The 17248-nt window shown below is 35.2% G+C and overlaps 1 protein-coding gene across 2 annotated transcripts in view; it reads right to left on the minus strand.

The window, feature by feature from the left end:
• TMEM161B (transmembrane protein 161B) overlaps positions 1-17248 on the minus strand; it is a 43380-nt gene that overhangs the window by 13141 nt on the left and 12991 nt on the right. The window contains exons 4-8 of one of the 2 annotated variants that reach the window (XM_027446251.3): positions 12793-12890; positions 11356-11512; positions 4761-4912; positions 4207-4267; positions 2389-2529 (exon numbers count right to left, since the gene is read on the minus strand). In XM_027446251.3, the coding sequence (XP_027302052.1) occupies positions 2389-2529; positions 4207-4267; positions 4761-4912; positions 11356-11512; positions 12793-12890 (609 nt within the window). The remainder of the gene's footprint in view (positions 1-2388; positions 2530-4206; positions 4268-4760; positions 4913-11355; positions 11513-12792; positions 12891-17248) is intronic. The other variant, XM_027446252.3, reaches the window with a different exon arrangement.

A 17248-nucleotide genomic window follows, 5' to 3' on the forward strand; every position in this document is an offset into this window, starting at 1 on the left:
CTATTGATTTCAAGCAATCAAATTTCCTAAACCCATTAAAATGTTTGTGTTTCAGAAGATGTCACCTCACCATTTAAACCATTAGTTTCAGATGAAAAAATAAGCACTGAGAGTTATCCAGTGTTGCTAGGGAACTCGACAGCACCTAAGAGGAGTCCAAAGCATTTCAGTAACTTGTGAAAGGATTTCACCTGAGCTTCTAGTTACCTAAGGCATCCTACTGGGTTAATGGATTGGAACGTGCCAAACAGTGGCATGAACCCTGATCTGTTTATCTGAGGGAGAAAGGCTGAAGGACTCTCAAAGTAGGCTCTAGAAAATGAGTGAACATGTAGAAAAATGGTACAAATTGATTAGGACAACTCCAAAATATATACAGGGAAGCATATTTCTGCTAAACTAAAATCAAACTACTAAAATTAAAAGTGACATCAGACTATTTTTCTTCCGTTCTTCCCCAACATTTACTCCTTCTGTATATACAGAAGAATCACATTAATCATTTTGACTACGCTGTTGAAGTAGCAGTTCACCATTTACATTTTTTGGGGGTGGGAGTAAATGTTTTCTCTAAGTTTCCCATTCTGTAATTACACCTTGTCCCGTGTTTTCTTTGGCAAAAGTATGAGCTTATATTTAACTGCAGAAAAAGGCATTGTTTTCCTGCACCCAAATTAGAGAGCTCTGTATCAATGACATGTCATCCTCATTTACTGTTCCCCTTTAGTCACTGCCAAACAACTGCAAACAGTCAATAACAACCTACCCACTGTTAAAAACACATTGCTAAGGACAAATACTGATCTCTTCAGGCCCATTCGAAGGTACCTCTCAGGGATGCTTCTTTGTTTCTAATTGCATTACCTAATCACACTGATGTCTAACCAAGTTTTAATCCATTCAGTGGAGTGGTTTGTTTGTTTTATATTGTTCCACTTGAACAGACAAAGTATTGCTAGACTTTTGAAAATAATTTGCTTGGTGCTGCACAATGTTATCTTCAACGATCAGTTGAATATAATTCTGTCTTGTTAGACAAGATTTATTTTTCACAACCCCATACTAGTGATTATTAATTAACCGTTTAGTTGTTGATTAATGATAAGACGTCTTGTTTCAGATATTTCATATTTCTGCCTAGAATCTCATGTCCACAGATCAAGGAAGACTTTGGAAAATTATAGCATAGTCACAGAAAAGGCACAGAAAATTTTAAAATATTTATACATATAAAAATGAAAAACTGAGCAGTTTATTTAGCCAAAAAAGAGTAGATTAAGAGCTGACTTGGTCACAGCCTACACATAGACAGAAATTTAACAGCAGCTAAAACAGAAGCCAACAGCCTGCAGTTTTAACTGGACGTATTCAAACTACAGTAAGCTTAAATCTACCAAAGGGTACTTAGTTAACAATGCACCAAGAGAGAAGGACCCACTTTAAACAGATTAATTTTTTAAGCTGGGCACTTTTTGGGAAAAAAAATAACAACCTAAGTTTATGCATAAATAATTTTCATTTCAGAAAATATAATCATTCTCTTAGCAGTGGCCAGACTAAATAATCGCAATAACCCATGCCATCTATCAAATATCAAATGTCAAGATCCGTGAAAGGCATTTGGAGCTTGCACTCAACTAGAGAATGCTGAAGAGAGATAGTTAATTCTGAGAAAACATTTTACTACCAAACTCCAGAGCCGTTGAAAATTAAAATATTCCTTTAAAATGGTATTAAAGTCTGACCCTTACTAAATATCCAGGCCATCATAATGTAAGAAGCACAGAAATAATGAAAAAACAAATTTTAACTTACTTTCATTTAAAGTTATAAAAATTCAACAACTTTCTGTATGCTACTGTGATTTCAAATTTTATTAACAGAATTTTCATTGAGATTTAGATTCTCTCTAAACAGCTATTTTTTCTTTCAGTTTTTTGGGGTTTGCGTGTCTTTTTTGCCTCAGATCTTTCTTGTCTTCCATAAATTTATTTCCAGAAGCATGATGCCATTCTAGTTGGGGAGGGGTAGGAATGAAAAAGTCTAGAGCTGCATCCCGTTTTCCAGGCATTTATCTGAACTTCCAAACAGACATGATGGGGGAAAGGCATCAGTAAACAAACATTCCTGGTGGAGCTCTCACAGGAGGAAAGGAAAGGAATCATCCTGTAACTGGGACTCTAGTTACGAGGCGAAGAAGTTAAGACTGGCAGAGCACAGGTTGACCAGAAAGAGGCAGGTGGCAAGTCTGCTGGAGATACAAAAAGCAGGCAGCAGCAGAAATCCTAGTCCCTACCTTCTTGTTGGAATAGTGTGGAATGTTTATTTTCAGACATTAAAGATTTAAGACTGAGTAGCATATACCTATGTGCATATATTTTCTCTTACTGTGTTATTTTTTCTGTTGCTAAATTCAGAGCATCCAGATGCATTTGAGCCAGTCGCAAGCCAGGGAATGTCAAAAAAGCACCAATAAGTGAACACAGAACAGCCAGGAACAATTTGAAGGTTAGTTTAGACACAGGACCCCTAAAAGAAAAGAAAGGAAATAAGCATTTTCTTGGGGAGGAAGTTGATGGGCGGGGTATCAGAGATTACTTTCAACTCAACAGTACCTAATATTTAACCAAAAAGTATTCTACAGTTTTACTCTAGAATCACTACAACCATTCAAGAACTAAAATCAAAAACAAGCAAGTCACCTGTTTAATTACTAAAGTGAATAGCAAACCTAAGGCACTTCCTACAAGATGTTAAATCTGTTAGCAGAGCAAAACAAGAAAAAAAGAGTAATTTGTTGTTAATTAAAATATAAAACTGTGTAAGCTACTGGAATGAATTCAGTGGTTATTTTTCTAAGAGAGGAACATACATATTACAGGTTTAAATGATCAAAACCAAAATGAATATTTTTATGATATACTACCTGCATTCTGCTTTTATCCATTGAAAAGCTCTGTCAAAATTATTGCCGCAGTTTTCCACAAATTTATAAAAAAATACGTGTCCAATTAACGTGTCTCTTCCAAGTGACTGTTTGTTTTAATGAATCATGCATTAAGTACCAATTACAGAAAAAAGTACCCAGGATGAAATGGATTATGGAATTAATAAACACTAGATTATACACAAAAAACAAGTGACTTATAAATGGATTAAAGAGAAACAAAACCAATTCTAGTTATCCACATGAGTTTTAGATTGGTAGTTTGCCTACATTACTTAAACTACCAAGAGACACCACCGTGAACTCAATCACTGCTGTAAGCAGCCGAAGCACTGCAAAAAGTTTAAAAATAAATGAACACTAACAGGAAAATTAATACAGAAGTTAGAAAATTTGCAATAGCTTAGGAAAACCAGAGTGAAGAAAGGTTATGAAATACACAGGATTCAGTTAAGAGTTTTTCATTAGATCACTTGTATCTAGAAATGCTACCTTTTCAAAGTAGGAAAAATTTGAAACTTCTGTTCTTCAAAAGTAAAGAAACCCCATAATTCTGGCATGGTACTTGAGAACTTCCGAGCAAGAAATTCAAAGCTGAGCTCCCACAGTAGTGACATACCCCATAAATGCATGTTAGAGCTGTTGTGCAAGGACTGTGTTGTAGCAGAAGTTCATTTTACAACACACAAAAGCTGCCCACAACAGCAATTGTATATAGAAGCAACATCACAAGCAACGGCACCTTTCTGTGACAGTCGAAACAAAACTTGGATATGCTATAGCAAGCAGATATATTGGTATAAGACGAAAACACTATTATAACTTGAAAATGTGACTGAAAGACAAACTTGACTCCTAACACCAGTTTTACTGAAAGCTCCATCTGAAGCTTTTGCACACTTACTCTCTTGCATACCAGAGCAAAAAGGTGTTTATCTTCTGTTTTAACCAATCTTTGCAAAACTGGAAGAACTGTCTAAGAGTGAAAAATTGAAAAACTGAAAAATGTTTGCAGTTTTATTTTTTTTCCTTGCAAAGTATCAGGGTAGAAACCATTTCCAAATTAAAAAGAGAAAACAAAAAAGTAACAAGATACTTATGATTACTAAGAGATAGTTTTCACTAATAGTTTTCACCTCTTCACATTTTTAGAGGGATTGTAAGCATGTACCAGAGCAAAGCATGCAAGACAAATGCTTGCTAAGAAAATCCAAGTGGTTCAGTTATAAATGCAGACCAATGTATTTCCAAGAACTTACTGTGATTCCAAACCCTGCTTTTCAAGAAACTGCATAGCACTTTCCGAGAAATTTGAGAATCCTGCAGAGACACATACATGTATTTTGTAACAGCACAGACACAGAATCCCTTTTCTTGAAATAAAATGCTACATAACAGGACATCTTTTGAAAAGTACTCATATACTAGCATAATTCTTTCGGTCTGTGAAAACGTCTCTTAATTCATGCTCATTAACTGTACAAATATCAACATCAACATTGACAAACTTAGCACTTTTTTTTTTCTGTAGAGAATATTCACTTTAATATGCAAGGCAAAACTGGTCAAAAATAAGGCAAAGAAAACAACCTTTCCTTGGAGGTGAATATAAACAAACAACCCACAATTATCACAATACTTAAAACAAAGCAGGAAAAACATACAGGATATTCTTAAGAGTATGTATTCCAAAGCAAGTGCATCACATACTGAGTTAATATTAACATAGTTTTTCAGAAATTCCGAAGAGACTTGAAATTTTTCCAGTCATTCAATGAGTAAAGCCATTACAAACACTAAAGAAATGAGTTACCTGATTCCAGCCCAAACTCTAGATAGTTTTCTGTCACAATCAAAATTGCCATCGCTTTCACAAAGAAGAAAAAGCCAAAGGTGACGCAGACTGATCTTTCACCTCCTTCCTCCACTTTGAAATAATGGGTGGTCAATGAAAACAGTACCTTACTACACAAGAAAAAGGTCAAGGAAAATTAAGTTTGTAATATAACTACATTCAAGAATTTTAGAAACCACAACACATTTAAGAAACCAAAAATAAAACAATTGTTATTTTCAACGTAAAATATCAACCCAAATGAAAAGTATTCCTAACTACATAATTCAAGATGTAATACATGTCAATTTCAAAAAATCAAAATCTTACTTCTAAATGCAACAACTGTAATCGCATGGAAGTGAATAAATATGTTTTTAACCAGAGATGAGCCATAGATGTTCTTCCAGGACACACAGCTCTACAGTGTACATGCAAACAGCAAGGAACAGGATGCTCCAACAAGCAGTTCTATCAATAATGGGATAAAATTTCTCTCATTTCTAAAAGGAGAGAATTTCTACTCATGAGAAGTAGGTGTTTGTCTTCTGCCTTACAAGAAATCGTGACAAGTGCCACAGGACTGCTGCTTATATTGTGAGGTAACTTACTAAGCAGAAAAAAACATGAAAAAATGACACTTGTGTTTCTCAACTTCCACATGCATCTGAGATTTCTCAAACAAACACAATAAAATAACAGTATATTTAGCACTTATCTATGAAAGAAAAACCCGTGCCATTCTCATTTTGAAAAAAATCTTACAAAACTGGTATGATATATTTAGTCTTTTCATGTAACCCCAGTGTCACAGATATTAATATCTAAGAAGCCACCTGCTCTGTTATCAAACTGGTTTTAGTGTTTATTGAGCAACGCATTTCTAAACATAATTAGTTCCAAAACAAAACAGTAGATAACTAAAATTTCTGTAGTATATTGCCAACAGTTATTAATACAAGCTAAAGCCCATTATATTTTATTTTTTTCCTCCAAGTGATAAATATTATCCAGTTCATGCTTAAATAAACTACTGAGATCACTTCAGACATTACCTACTTAGAAAAAAAAAATAGAGAAAAAAAAGAAAGACTTCAGTCTTTCATGTATTGTTGTTTTCCACTATACAACAACAATCATCCATATTTGCATTTCTTTAAATCCTGGAAATACTTTAAGATGCAGACTATGTGAAAATACACTTTAGAGTTATCTGTTCAATAAAACATTTAAACAGTTGTGAGTTAATACCTCAAAAAAAAACGTAATTATGCCATATTGCACTTCATTAAACAGCACGTATTTAATATATATGCCATTGTATTTCATTATTTCATTCATCATCTCAATATGAAATAATAAAATATAACAATGAACTCATCTAAACACTATGGTGGCCTAAGCACAGCATCTAACAACTCTTAAGTTCTGAGTAATTAACTTAAGCTCCCTTCAAACTTTACTGGTATGGTATCTCATACCTAAGTCTAAAGGAAGACCTCATTTACAGAAGACTTAACTTACACAGACAGTTTTAGAAAGCTGTGTTTCTTAACAGTGATCATTAAAAGAGCATCAGGATGATTTTTAAATATACGAGTTCAAAAGATAGTTCGCAACCTTGTAAACTTTTTTTTCCCAAAATGCAACTTTAATATATTTGACCAAAAATAATTCTTAAACCAAGCGTCGTTTTATGGGTAGGGATATTCAGCATAATTTGAAAATATACTTCCCAAATCTCCATTATCCAAAGTGCTTCATAAAGTTTGTAATAAAGAGTACTGACTTATAGATTTTAAAACACCCTATTTCATGTTTTTAACTATGGGCTCTGCATAAAGTATCTGGAAAAAAACAAGCAAACAAAAAAAATCATCATGATAATAAATTTCAATTGTACTGCAGATTCAGTTCCCTGTATGTAAAATTAAGGATTATGCAAATTTAACTGTGACTGAAACGCTCTGTTAGGCAACAGTGGTGATTATTCAACTGTTTTAGGAACAGAGGAAATCAAAGAATTACAGAACAGAAATCTGAGGTCTATTTAAGACTTCCTTTCAGTGCTCGCCCTATGCTTCAGGACCTACTGAACAAGTAATTCAGGAGAACACTGTGCTAAGTTAAGAGATTCCTTCTCCCCTCTGACTTCTTTATTTTGGTCACAAAAGACAACATGCCCGTAGACTTGAAAAATTATTTTTTAGAAAAATAAATTTATCTTTTAAGTTGATAAAATTCTGGAATTTTCAAATTATTCAGGCCACTGGTGTTTATGAACATGGCTGAGGAGAAAAAGATCCACCTTCAGTTCCTAATAAAATTCATAAAATTTTTGGACTCACAGGAGAAAAACAAACATGTATTATTTCTAACTGCATGCATGTTGAAAAAAATTGTAGTTTCCAGAGGTTATTTCAAGGTCTGAGTTTCTCTACATAAACCTTGAGTCAAGTTAAAAAAAGGCTGTTGCTTTCCTTTGATATGGCCACTGATACACTTTCCGAAAGAAGCCAGTCAGGTTTCCTAATCTACAAATAAAATTGGGTTACTTAAATGTTTTCAGATGAAAGGTAAGTTTTGCAGCTGAGAAATATCTCATTTATCATATACTGTATAAATTCTCCTAAATGCCTTTTGAGAGAAAGGCTAGAGTACAACACCTGTTTCAAGTTTTACAACAATTGAATAATATGACATTGTCAGTTGTTCTCAACATTGAATTTTAAATACCTGTACAAGTACAGCAATTGAAACATGGAATTATTATGATCTCTCAACCCTGTCTGTCTTACCCACATTCTGCCACCAATGAAACGTAAACACAAAACTCTTAAGTATGATTGCTGCTTCTGCTGCATTTACAGTTGTGATCAATAACTCAGTTCACTAATTGATTATTTCTTATGACAAAAGCCACCTTCACAAATTTCAGAATAATGGAAATTGCTCTAGAATTAATTCTTGATGTTACATTGACTGTTCTCAGTTGAAAGTATGGGGGCTACCAAATGATGACGGATCATTTCTGGTCCTAACATACTGAATTGCTAACTAGTCATGTAAGTTTTAAAGGATTTTCAGCATACCAGAGGCCTGATGTCATAAAACAAGAATTAAACACTCTTCTGAAATCTCTTCTCACTCACCTAGCTTCCAGTGATCACAACGGACTGTTTCATTAATACCTCCATCACTCTTTGCACCAACCCCCTTCAACCAAAAAGCTTTAATGCCAATAATAGGTTATAACAACATGTTTATGGAGATGTTAACTCTAATATGAAGCCAAGTTTAGACAGAACTCAGCCTTCTGCATTGCCACTAACCCCTCAGACTGGACAGGATCACAACATCAGCCAGAAACCACACAGGTAATTAATTAAGTCAAGCCACTTTAGTATCAGGAAACAGTGACTTTACAAGGATTTCTACATCACCACCTACTCTGTAAAGAAGCCTCCAATAAAAGCAAGGTTTGTTTTATGTCACAGGAGAACAAACACAAAAACAGTAAATAAATTTGCACAAAGTATTAGAAGACTAGTCCTAACCATTTGTTTCCTTTGTGCAATTCACGAATTCACGCACCTACCACTGGATAACAAATCACAGCTTCTGTTGCATCAGCTCACAAACTATCCAAAAGGTAGACATCTTTTTTTTTTTTTTTTTTGAGGTGATTAATTAAAATTTCTACAATTCAGGCTTCACTGTTTGAACAATGGATTTTAAAAAAACAAGTAGCTTTGTACGCAAGTTACTGATTTCCAAGGATTTCTTTTGGTACACTTGGTCCTACATGCAAGGCCATTCTGCTCCAGGCTTTCCCGAATTTGCCTATGTTTTCAGAAGTGCCACATGAATTTTAAACTTCAATTTCTCTAGCCTTTTTCTAACCCGAACAAACTACTAGAATTCCTTAAGAATTCTCTCCAAAGTATAGTATTATCAAAAAAAAAAAAAAAAAGAACATTTGTTCCTTACTTAATACACACTCAGGTACAATACTAAAAAAATTAACTTAACTTTTCAGTTTGTTAAATAGAATTTAGCTTCTAGCATATGCTTTTTTTTGCTTTTAGTATAATTGTAAGATCAGGTAGAATAAAGAAAGTCTGAGTACTTCTATACATCATGCCAATGCACACATTAAATTTAGTTTTCACCTAGTACAATTGTCCTTTTATACTGCAAAATGATTTGTTTCTGACAATGGACAAAAATCACCTGTCCATTTCCACAGTACACCTTAAATTTGAAATCCCACATATAATTATGGGATTTGATAATCTACTTGAAGAGTTTTAGAATCAGAAATATGCTTCACGTCAGTGTTTCAAAGAACAACCACACGTTATTTGATATTTGTCTTAAATTCTAACATATAATCATTGCGCCATTTCCTCTCTGCCATACTTCCCTTTCAGTCACATAGGAAGGCTAGTGAGAAAACACAGGTAATGTGCTTCCAACACACACTCTGTTACAATCTCCTTCAGGTCCAAATGCTCAACTGGATCTCAAATGCTTGAAACAGAATAGGACAAGCATGAAAATGTTGGTTTGAGCTCAATTTATGTGAAAACAGCAGGTCAGAAAGAAGAAATCAGAAAAAGACCCCAACAGCCACTTGCATGTTCGTATTACTGAAGCAGAAAGCTGCCATGCAACCTAACGCTTCTAAATTTCTCCAAGTGGTTTTGCCCTGAATGAATGACTAAACGAAAGCAGTGATTACGACTGCATTGAAACACCACTGTAAGAATGAAGTCTACCTTCCCACATAATCCATGACAATATATAATTCACAACTCCACGTCACGCAGAGTTACAATCACTGTAGTATTATTTAAGTTGGTTACACCCAAGATTTGAAAGATGAAGCAAATAGATCGTTGCCACCAACACAGTAAAGAGTGCTTGTCTTTAGTATCTGAAGTCTTCCATTAGTTCATTAACCTCCTCCTCATTCTCAGAATCGGAGTCAAAGATGCTGGGTTTCATTAATTATTTCTTATGCAGCACCTGCCTCTGTCTCCCTCTGTCTCTTTCTCCCCCTCTGTCTGCCAAGATTAAACTGTAATTCCTGATTTCATCCAAACAAATAAGAAAAGGCTGCCTAATAACACAGCTAATATGTCATTAAAACGTGCACAAGAACCAGCAGTGACCTTCTTGTCAGTACAGAGCAGATCAGAAAAACACTTTTTGTACCATGGGTCGTTCCACTAACAAGTAAGAGTCAATGGAGAAATACTTAGTCTGGAAGCAAGCTACTGCCAAGTTGCTTCTTTCCAGAATTTGTATCAACTCTGTCATCTAAGAAGTTCTTACTCATTACAAGGAAAATTCTGCATACCATTAATACTCCAGGCTGGTCAGAAAAGGAATATCTGCCCCTATTGTAAAGGCAGCACCTATTCTAACAAATATCAAAAAGAGAAGAGATTAAGCATAGCCAGAACTGTCAGCCAGATATAACCTAGTTATATCTGAGAGTTATAACCAAGAGTTCAGGTTTTACATAAATAACATCACTAGCTACAGCTAACAGAAGGAAAAAAAAAAAAAAAAAAGAGAAACAACAAAGAAATCACTGTAAGGCTCTGTGTTGAAAAGACATTCCACAGAGGGATCGATTTTGAATATTCAAGTGTTGTATCTTAGCGTGACACTTCAACCACTCATCAGCTGTTGACGGAACAGAGAAGTTGTACAAATTTATTTTGTAACTCGTCTCCCCATAACCTGCACTCCTCCAGGACCTTACTCAACTCCTTTGTTTCATCATCTCTCTCATATTTAAAAGGTAACTTTCCTCTCCAAAGCCTGGCTTGGTTTGTGAAAGCAGTTTCTTACTGTGCAAGCATCCACATCAGATACTGCTTTATCCAGTAAAAACAAACACAACAGTTGCTTCTCTTATGGTTTGATATTGCCTGTTTCCTAAAATACACTGCTTTTGTTTCCCTCATTTGCAGAAGCAAGTGTAGCTTTCCAGAGATCACTGAAAACACAGTACCATCTCCGCTCCTACAGCTGTCTACAAGTTGTATTTTCTATGGAATCTAAGAAATAAAAATCTGGAGTTATGAATTCATGCATGAAACTTTACACTAAATGACTACATACATTATTTAGTTAAGGCAGTATCAGACTAAACATACCAGAAAAGCGGGCGGTAAACTGCACGCTTCTTCAAAAATTATAAATACTATTTGTACAGAAAATGCATTGTAAGGCTGGGAAAAAAATTGTATTTGTTAACATGTCTTGGGTTTACAATAGCTACATACTGCATACGAGTATGAATTTTATGTTAACGTACATGTATTTTTTCCATAAATGGTTTGGAATAAATGTTTACAAGCAGCTGAGACCACCAAGTACGAAGAGCATGTACAGCATATACATTACCTGATGATAACGTTAGCTTATACAACCCTTTTTCCAAACGAAAAATATTTATGTATTCTACAAACCAACAGTTCAGAGAATTCTATGAATTGCAAAACGATGTAAGCTATTTTGAACTCATAGAATGATTTAAGAAAACAGAAAAGGATACACTGCAAACGCCAAGACAAGCAGACACCACACTACACTGATATTCATTTCTTGTGAGGGCTTCACAATACTGTAATAGGCTTCAGTCACCACATACACAACTGTAGCTGCAACAGTAAAATCCACCAGCCACTGATACTCAGGAAAGTAATGCAATGCTGAAAAATACAAATTTGCAAATGTTATAAAAATGTGGTATTTTTAATTTTATTGACATATGCAGTGATGATTAAAATTAGTTTTCAAGTAATTGATGTCTAGACAGATCCACATCGTCGAAGTTAAGAGCATCAACAACGAGTCACGTTTTCCATTCAACAATCTCTCCTTTTAACCTGAGCCTCTCTCTTCACCTCTATTAATTGATACTGGGTTACTATTCAGTTATTTTTAATCCTACAAGATTTTTACAATTTTATCATCCCAGCCTTTAGACATTAACCCGATAATTTCGAAGAGCATACCTAATTCATATCTCATCATCACAATGGAAAATGGCTCTCTGCTTAATTTTAGCTACAGTTTCTATGTAAGGGTTATGATTCTCATGTTCAAGATTAAATGTTCACTGGCAATTGCTTAATGTATATACACATACTTCCTCACTTTCGTAAAAATAAAAAAAAAGTAAAACACTCAGTTTGCTCAAGACACTTAATGCCATCATTTCAAACAAAAACAGTAACTGAAACTTCCAAGTACTTTTTTTTTTTTAGAAAAAAAAAAAGGTTCAAAAGAACTGTGCATTTCCGTTAAAGTTTTTTTCTGTGCCGTGTTGGATAATTTAAGCTGAGAAATCTTCTGCACAGCACTAAACTTCCTTTTTATGGTTATGCATATGCTTACCAAAATGTAAATAAGAAAACACATAGCACACATACAGAAGAGTCATATGGATATCTAGGTAACAAATTAGTTATGATTAAGGAATCCAAAATAATGGTTTTCAAAAAGCAGCAACTATCAAAGCATCTAATGCTGCTAATTTCTCCACTGTCACTTTTGGTGTTTAAGCATTTTGTGGGGGTGAAAGGTCTAGGCTTCACTACAACACTGTTTCCATTTTAGACAAGCAGAAAGCCTTTGTTCTACCATCTGCCAATTGTCATTTTCTTGTACAAACCTATGATCTGTTTCAAATACACCACGATGCAATCCTTTTGGTGTTGTCTCATATTGCTATGGATGTCTGGAGCAACAATACATGCACTTTATGCTGGATTTCACCTACTCATCCTTTCCCGTAACAATGCAGTTAAGATGTCACCCATGGAACAACAAAGGAGACTTAGATCTAATTCTTGGTATTATCAACTGCACTTTTATATTTTCATTGTCTATAAAACAGATACTCCAGCATTTATCGCAAATAAACATTTGACAGAAAACATCAGAATATATATTTAATGTATTATTGTCTGCATCTGTTTGCTCTTACCTATAGTGTCCCTTTCAGTCACAGACTTTGTTTCCAGATGAAGATCAATGTCCTTTGGAATGGTTAGAGGTTTGTTTTCAATATGACCATTATATTTCCTAGAACAATAAATAGATAAATACAATATACACAGTTAACACAATAACTTTTTTTTTTTTTTACATAATGGCGTTTCAAATTCAGAAGACCATTCTTCCTTTAAATGCAAACATTTTTATCTAGCTAGCTAAAAGCATTAATTCAACTTCAAATATGCGAATATCTCAAGAAACAACAAGGCATGTCAATAATTACTACCTTTATCTCTGCAAGGCTCTTACATACTGCTGTGGCTACACACATGGGTCTCAGTGGCTTCTATATGCTGGGTCCTGAGTACGTAGTAGAACAAGACCTGGTGAGAAACTTCTACTCCAGACTAATTTTCTCTGAAAGGTCGCTTTCACTGTTCAGGCTGCCAGGGAGCTATAGAGTAGTCTAAGAAGTTATGCCAGTCTCAACAGTTTTGTGATCTGAGTACAGCTACAGAGCAGAACGTATCTTTCCTGATAAACAAGCACCCTGACAAAAATCAAAGCTAAATTAAGACTCTGCAGTTGAGGTCTAGGCGAGGTTCCTCTCCACACTAAAATAAACAAACAAATTTCCCAAAATAGTATTAGGCCCATCGGGGCCTAATATAGTATCAAGAGTGTTGCCTCAACTGGACTAACCTAGATCCTTGAAAGATATCTTACCGGCCATCAAGCAAAGTGAACTATAAGACAGTTTTTTAATCTAAAAGGTCACGTACAGAAATACTATAGTCTTATTTCAATTCACATCCTGGTTATGAAAACAATCAAAACCAATTATCATAGTATTATGAGCAATCCCAGACATGCAGTAGACCTTGAAAAGCAATCATCCATCTTTGGGAAGACATACAAAGCTATGTGTATTGCGATGCAGAGCCAAGGTTCAAAGCTGCATTCCAGGTTTTAACCACTCCTGCAGATACACAAAGGCTTCAAAAGGAGTTGCACACAAATTTATTTGCTCCTATCACGTGCGTAGTGGTGGACAACTTATTTATATGAAGGGAAAGACTACGGCAAGTAACAGGTGATCCTCACAACGCTAAAGCCTTCCTGGCTTCCAAAACTAAAGCAACTGGGGGATAATCTGAGACAGGGAATGCATCTTCTGAAACCACCATTTTTCCTAACTGACATGCATTTGTCGAATTCCTTTCTGAATCAGTCTGAAATGTGTTGACCTGTGCCGTGTCTCATGGTGGCATGTTGTATCATTCACGTCCCAAATGAAAGAGTCCTGACACATACTTTACTAACTTCATTCACCACCTCCTTGTACAACACAGCAGTAAATTTACTACTCCCTATCCACTCCCTGTGCATAGTGGATACACACCTGTAGCTACACCCTCCCTCAACCAGTTCCCAGACTAGTAAACTTTACACTCCTCTTCCTTGTGAGGAAGCCTTACTTCGACATCATCATTCCCTTTTTCCAGTTCTACAGAATCAAATTTCAAATATGGTATAAACAAAAATATGTCATATAATATGAAGTTATGTTTCCCAAATTGCTAGTTAGAAGTAACAGTTTGAAAGAATCTTTCCCCCCCCCCCTTCACCCCAACAGTAGACAAATAAACAACAGAAAAGATATTTAGAGCAACAAGTGCAGGTTTATCTGGAGCTCTGAAACTACATTAACATCATAAATCTTTAAAATAAGCCATACCACTACACTTTAAACTCAGGATGCTTGTAAAAGAGCTTGAAAAAAGTTAAGTTACATAAAATGGGCTGAAAGATCATCACGAACATAGGTAAAACTTTCTTCATCACTAAATATATAAAAAAAATAATTGAAACAGATCAAAAAATTCTTTCCCAGGTTAAAAAAAATAAAAACAATAACCACAGAACTCAAAAACCCCAAAATGGCTAGAACAAAACAGCATCCTTTGCCAGACTTTAGAAGAGCACCTCTGAAACGAGAAAAAGGAGAGGGATTTTCCATAAAAACAACAGCTACTAGGATAAACATTAAAAAGAAAATCAATCGTGAACGTACTTTTAAAGAATAAGATCCTCCCAGCTATCGTGTGAGCTGAGAATACAAGCAGAAGGCATCAATAAATACTATTTTTTCAGATGATACTGATATTACTATCACCTAAAGCACACGAATTTTAATGTACAAACTGCAATATAAGGATGGAAATACAAATCACTACCCCAAAATTTCCTGTACCCAAGTCGAAATGAGAACTTGCTGCACTGCCCAGCTGCTTGAGTGCCCAAGCTTGTGTGCGCTTCCCTGCCCCGGCTATACTCATGTTCTGCTGTGTGCCCCCAGGAGTACCATCATCGTGATGAAGATAAGCATTTGGATAACTGAAGTCATTTCAGATCAACTAAATTCCTACACTTTAGTCATCCCAAGGGACCCATAATCTAAGAGATATAGAACATACCCAGGATGTCTAACAGCTTTAATTCTAAGTAATTCATAGTAGCTACGGACCTTTTCATTAGCCTAACAATTTAACACAACACAAACAACTCCGAAACAAAAATCCACCTAATATTCATCTGCTATGATAACCTATAGCATAATATTCTGAAATGTAATATGCATTCAGTAAAACAGACTAATAAAATACAAGTTCACACAACAGCTGTGTTTTCAAACAAGTTCCTTAGATCTCCTTTCACCATTTTTCTTCTTATTACTTCAAACTGAAAAATTACTGAAGGAACAGGCACTATATTTCACAAAAGTAAAAGCTTGATGAAAAATATTCTTTAACCTGAAGAGACAAGAAAAAAAAAAAATGTGTTGTTATTTCTCCTGCTCTGTTTCAAATCTCCTTCGTTCAACAGAGCACTACATTCCAGTTCGTGCAAACTAAAGAAGTATATCCAAGCCAATTCAATAGGAACAGTTCCTACTTTAACAGTAGGACAGCAGTTCTCCAACAGCAGCAGCTTCTTTAGATGGAACAGAGGTATATTGATTGACTGAAAAGTAACGATATTTTTATTTTACAAAGACAAAGCAAAACAAGCAGCATTTAAGCCTCTGTATAACCCTCCTGCTTCCTCTGAGGTTTCCTATCCACCTGTTGTTAATGACGTTTACCTTAACACAAGCAACTCCCTATTACAAATGTATTTTCTTGGTTACATATTAATGTAGTATGATAATTATGTCAATTATAATAATAATAGACACCAACAAGATTTGACTGCCTAGACAAAAAAATATAACATCACATTTGAAACGTTAAATGCAATGGCTTAATAGTTGAAAAGGGACTTAACATATGTGTAGGTGGCTTATGATACAGGTTCTTATTATGTTTCACAGTAAATTTTCCAAAGACTATGAAGTTTAAGATTACATGAACTTGTCCTGCTTTCACTCTGCAGAGCGTGCAATTGCTCTGTTGAAAGTAAGAACACGGGCACATGCTTTGAATGGAAGACTGGCAATGCTAAGGAAAGGCATTAGCAAAGTAGAATTATTTTGTAATGTGATTTTTGTTTAAGGCTCCTATTCATGGACTTAAAATTTAGTTAGGTAATTAAAGTTATTTTACACATAGATTAGTATTACAGACTAAACGGACAGTTACAAATTTTATTCACAATTTTATGCACAATATTTTTTTTTGTTTCAACTTGTTAACAGAAAGCTGATAGATGAAAGTGAGGTCTAATAACGCAGGTGTTAGGAATAGTAAGAGAGCCATTCATACTGGAATAAAAGACAAAGGACTGCAGAAAACCTCACAGATCACGAAGAAGAAAGACAGAATGTTTTTGCATTTTGTTGTTTGGTTTTAACACAGCCAGTTCAGAAATTCCACACCACAGCAAGCTCTAACAGACCAAGCTCCACCTCCTCCAACTGCTCTTGCTGCTGTTGTACTTTTGGTGAAGCTGTTCCAGATCCTCACGACTGAACAGGAGAAACCTGTTTGCACCTGAAGTTGAAGGACAGCTCTGTCATCCCTAGGTTAAATAAGCCCAGCTCTTCTAGCCTCCTCTTGTAGACAGGCTGTTTCATGGATGATCCCTGCAGCCCTTCAGTTCACCTGTTCAAGTCTGAATTCAGTTTTCTTGAACATGAGCGATTAGAACTGTTCACATTAATCCCAGTCAAGTTCTATAGAAGTGCCCTGTGCAAGAGGATTAATATTTTCCTCCCTTGTCTTAGAATATACCTCACCTAATACATCCTAGGAGCACATTTACCTCTTTCATAGCTGTCTAGGAGTAGTGGCTCAGTATAACCCTGTATTCAACTAGTACACTCAGATCTTTCTTCTTTTGCTTCAAGATGAAGGGCTTCAGTCCTACAGAAGATTTGCTTTCCTCAGTCTCCATGAACTGAATAGATTCATTAAAAAAGTCCTTAGCAATTTTACATGCTACTT

The sequence above is a fragment of the Anas platyrhynchos genome, chromosome Z, assembly GCF_047663525.1.
Source record: "Anas platyrhynchos isolate ZD024472 breed Pekin duck chromosome Z, IASCAAS_PekinDuck_T2T, whole genome shotgun sequence".
Lineage (NCBI taxonomy): Eukaryota > Metazoa > Chordata > Aves > Anseriformes > Anatidae > Anas > Anas platyrhynchos.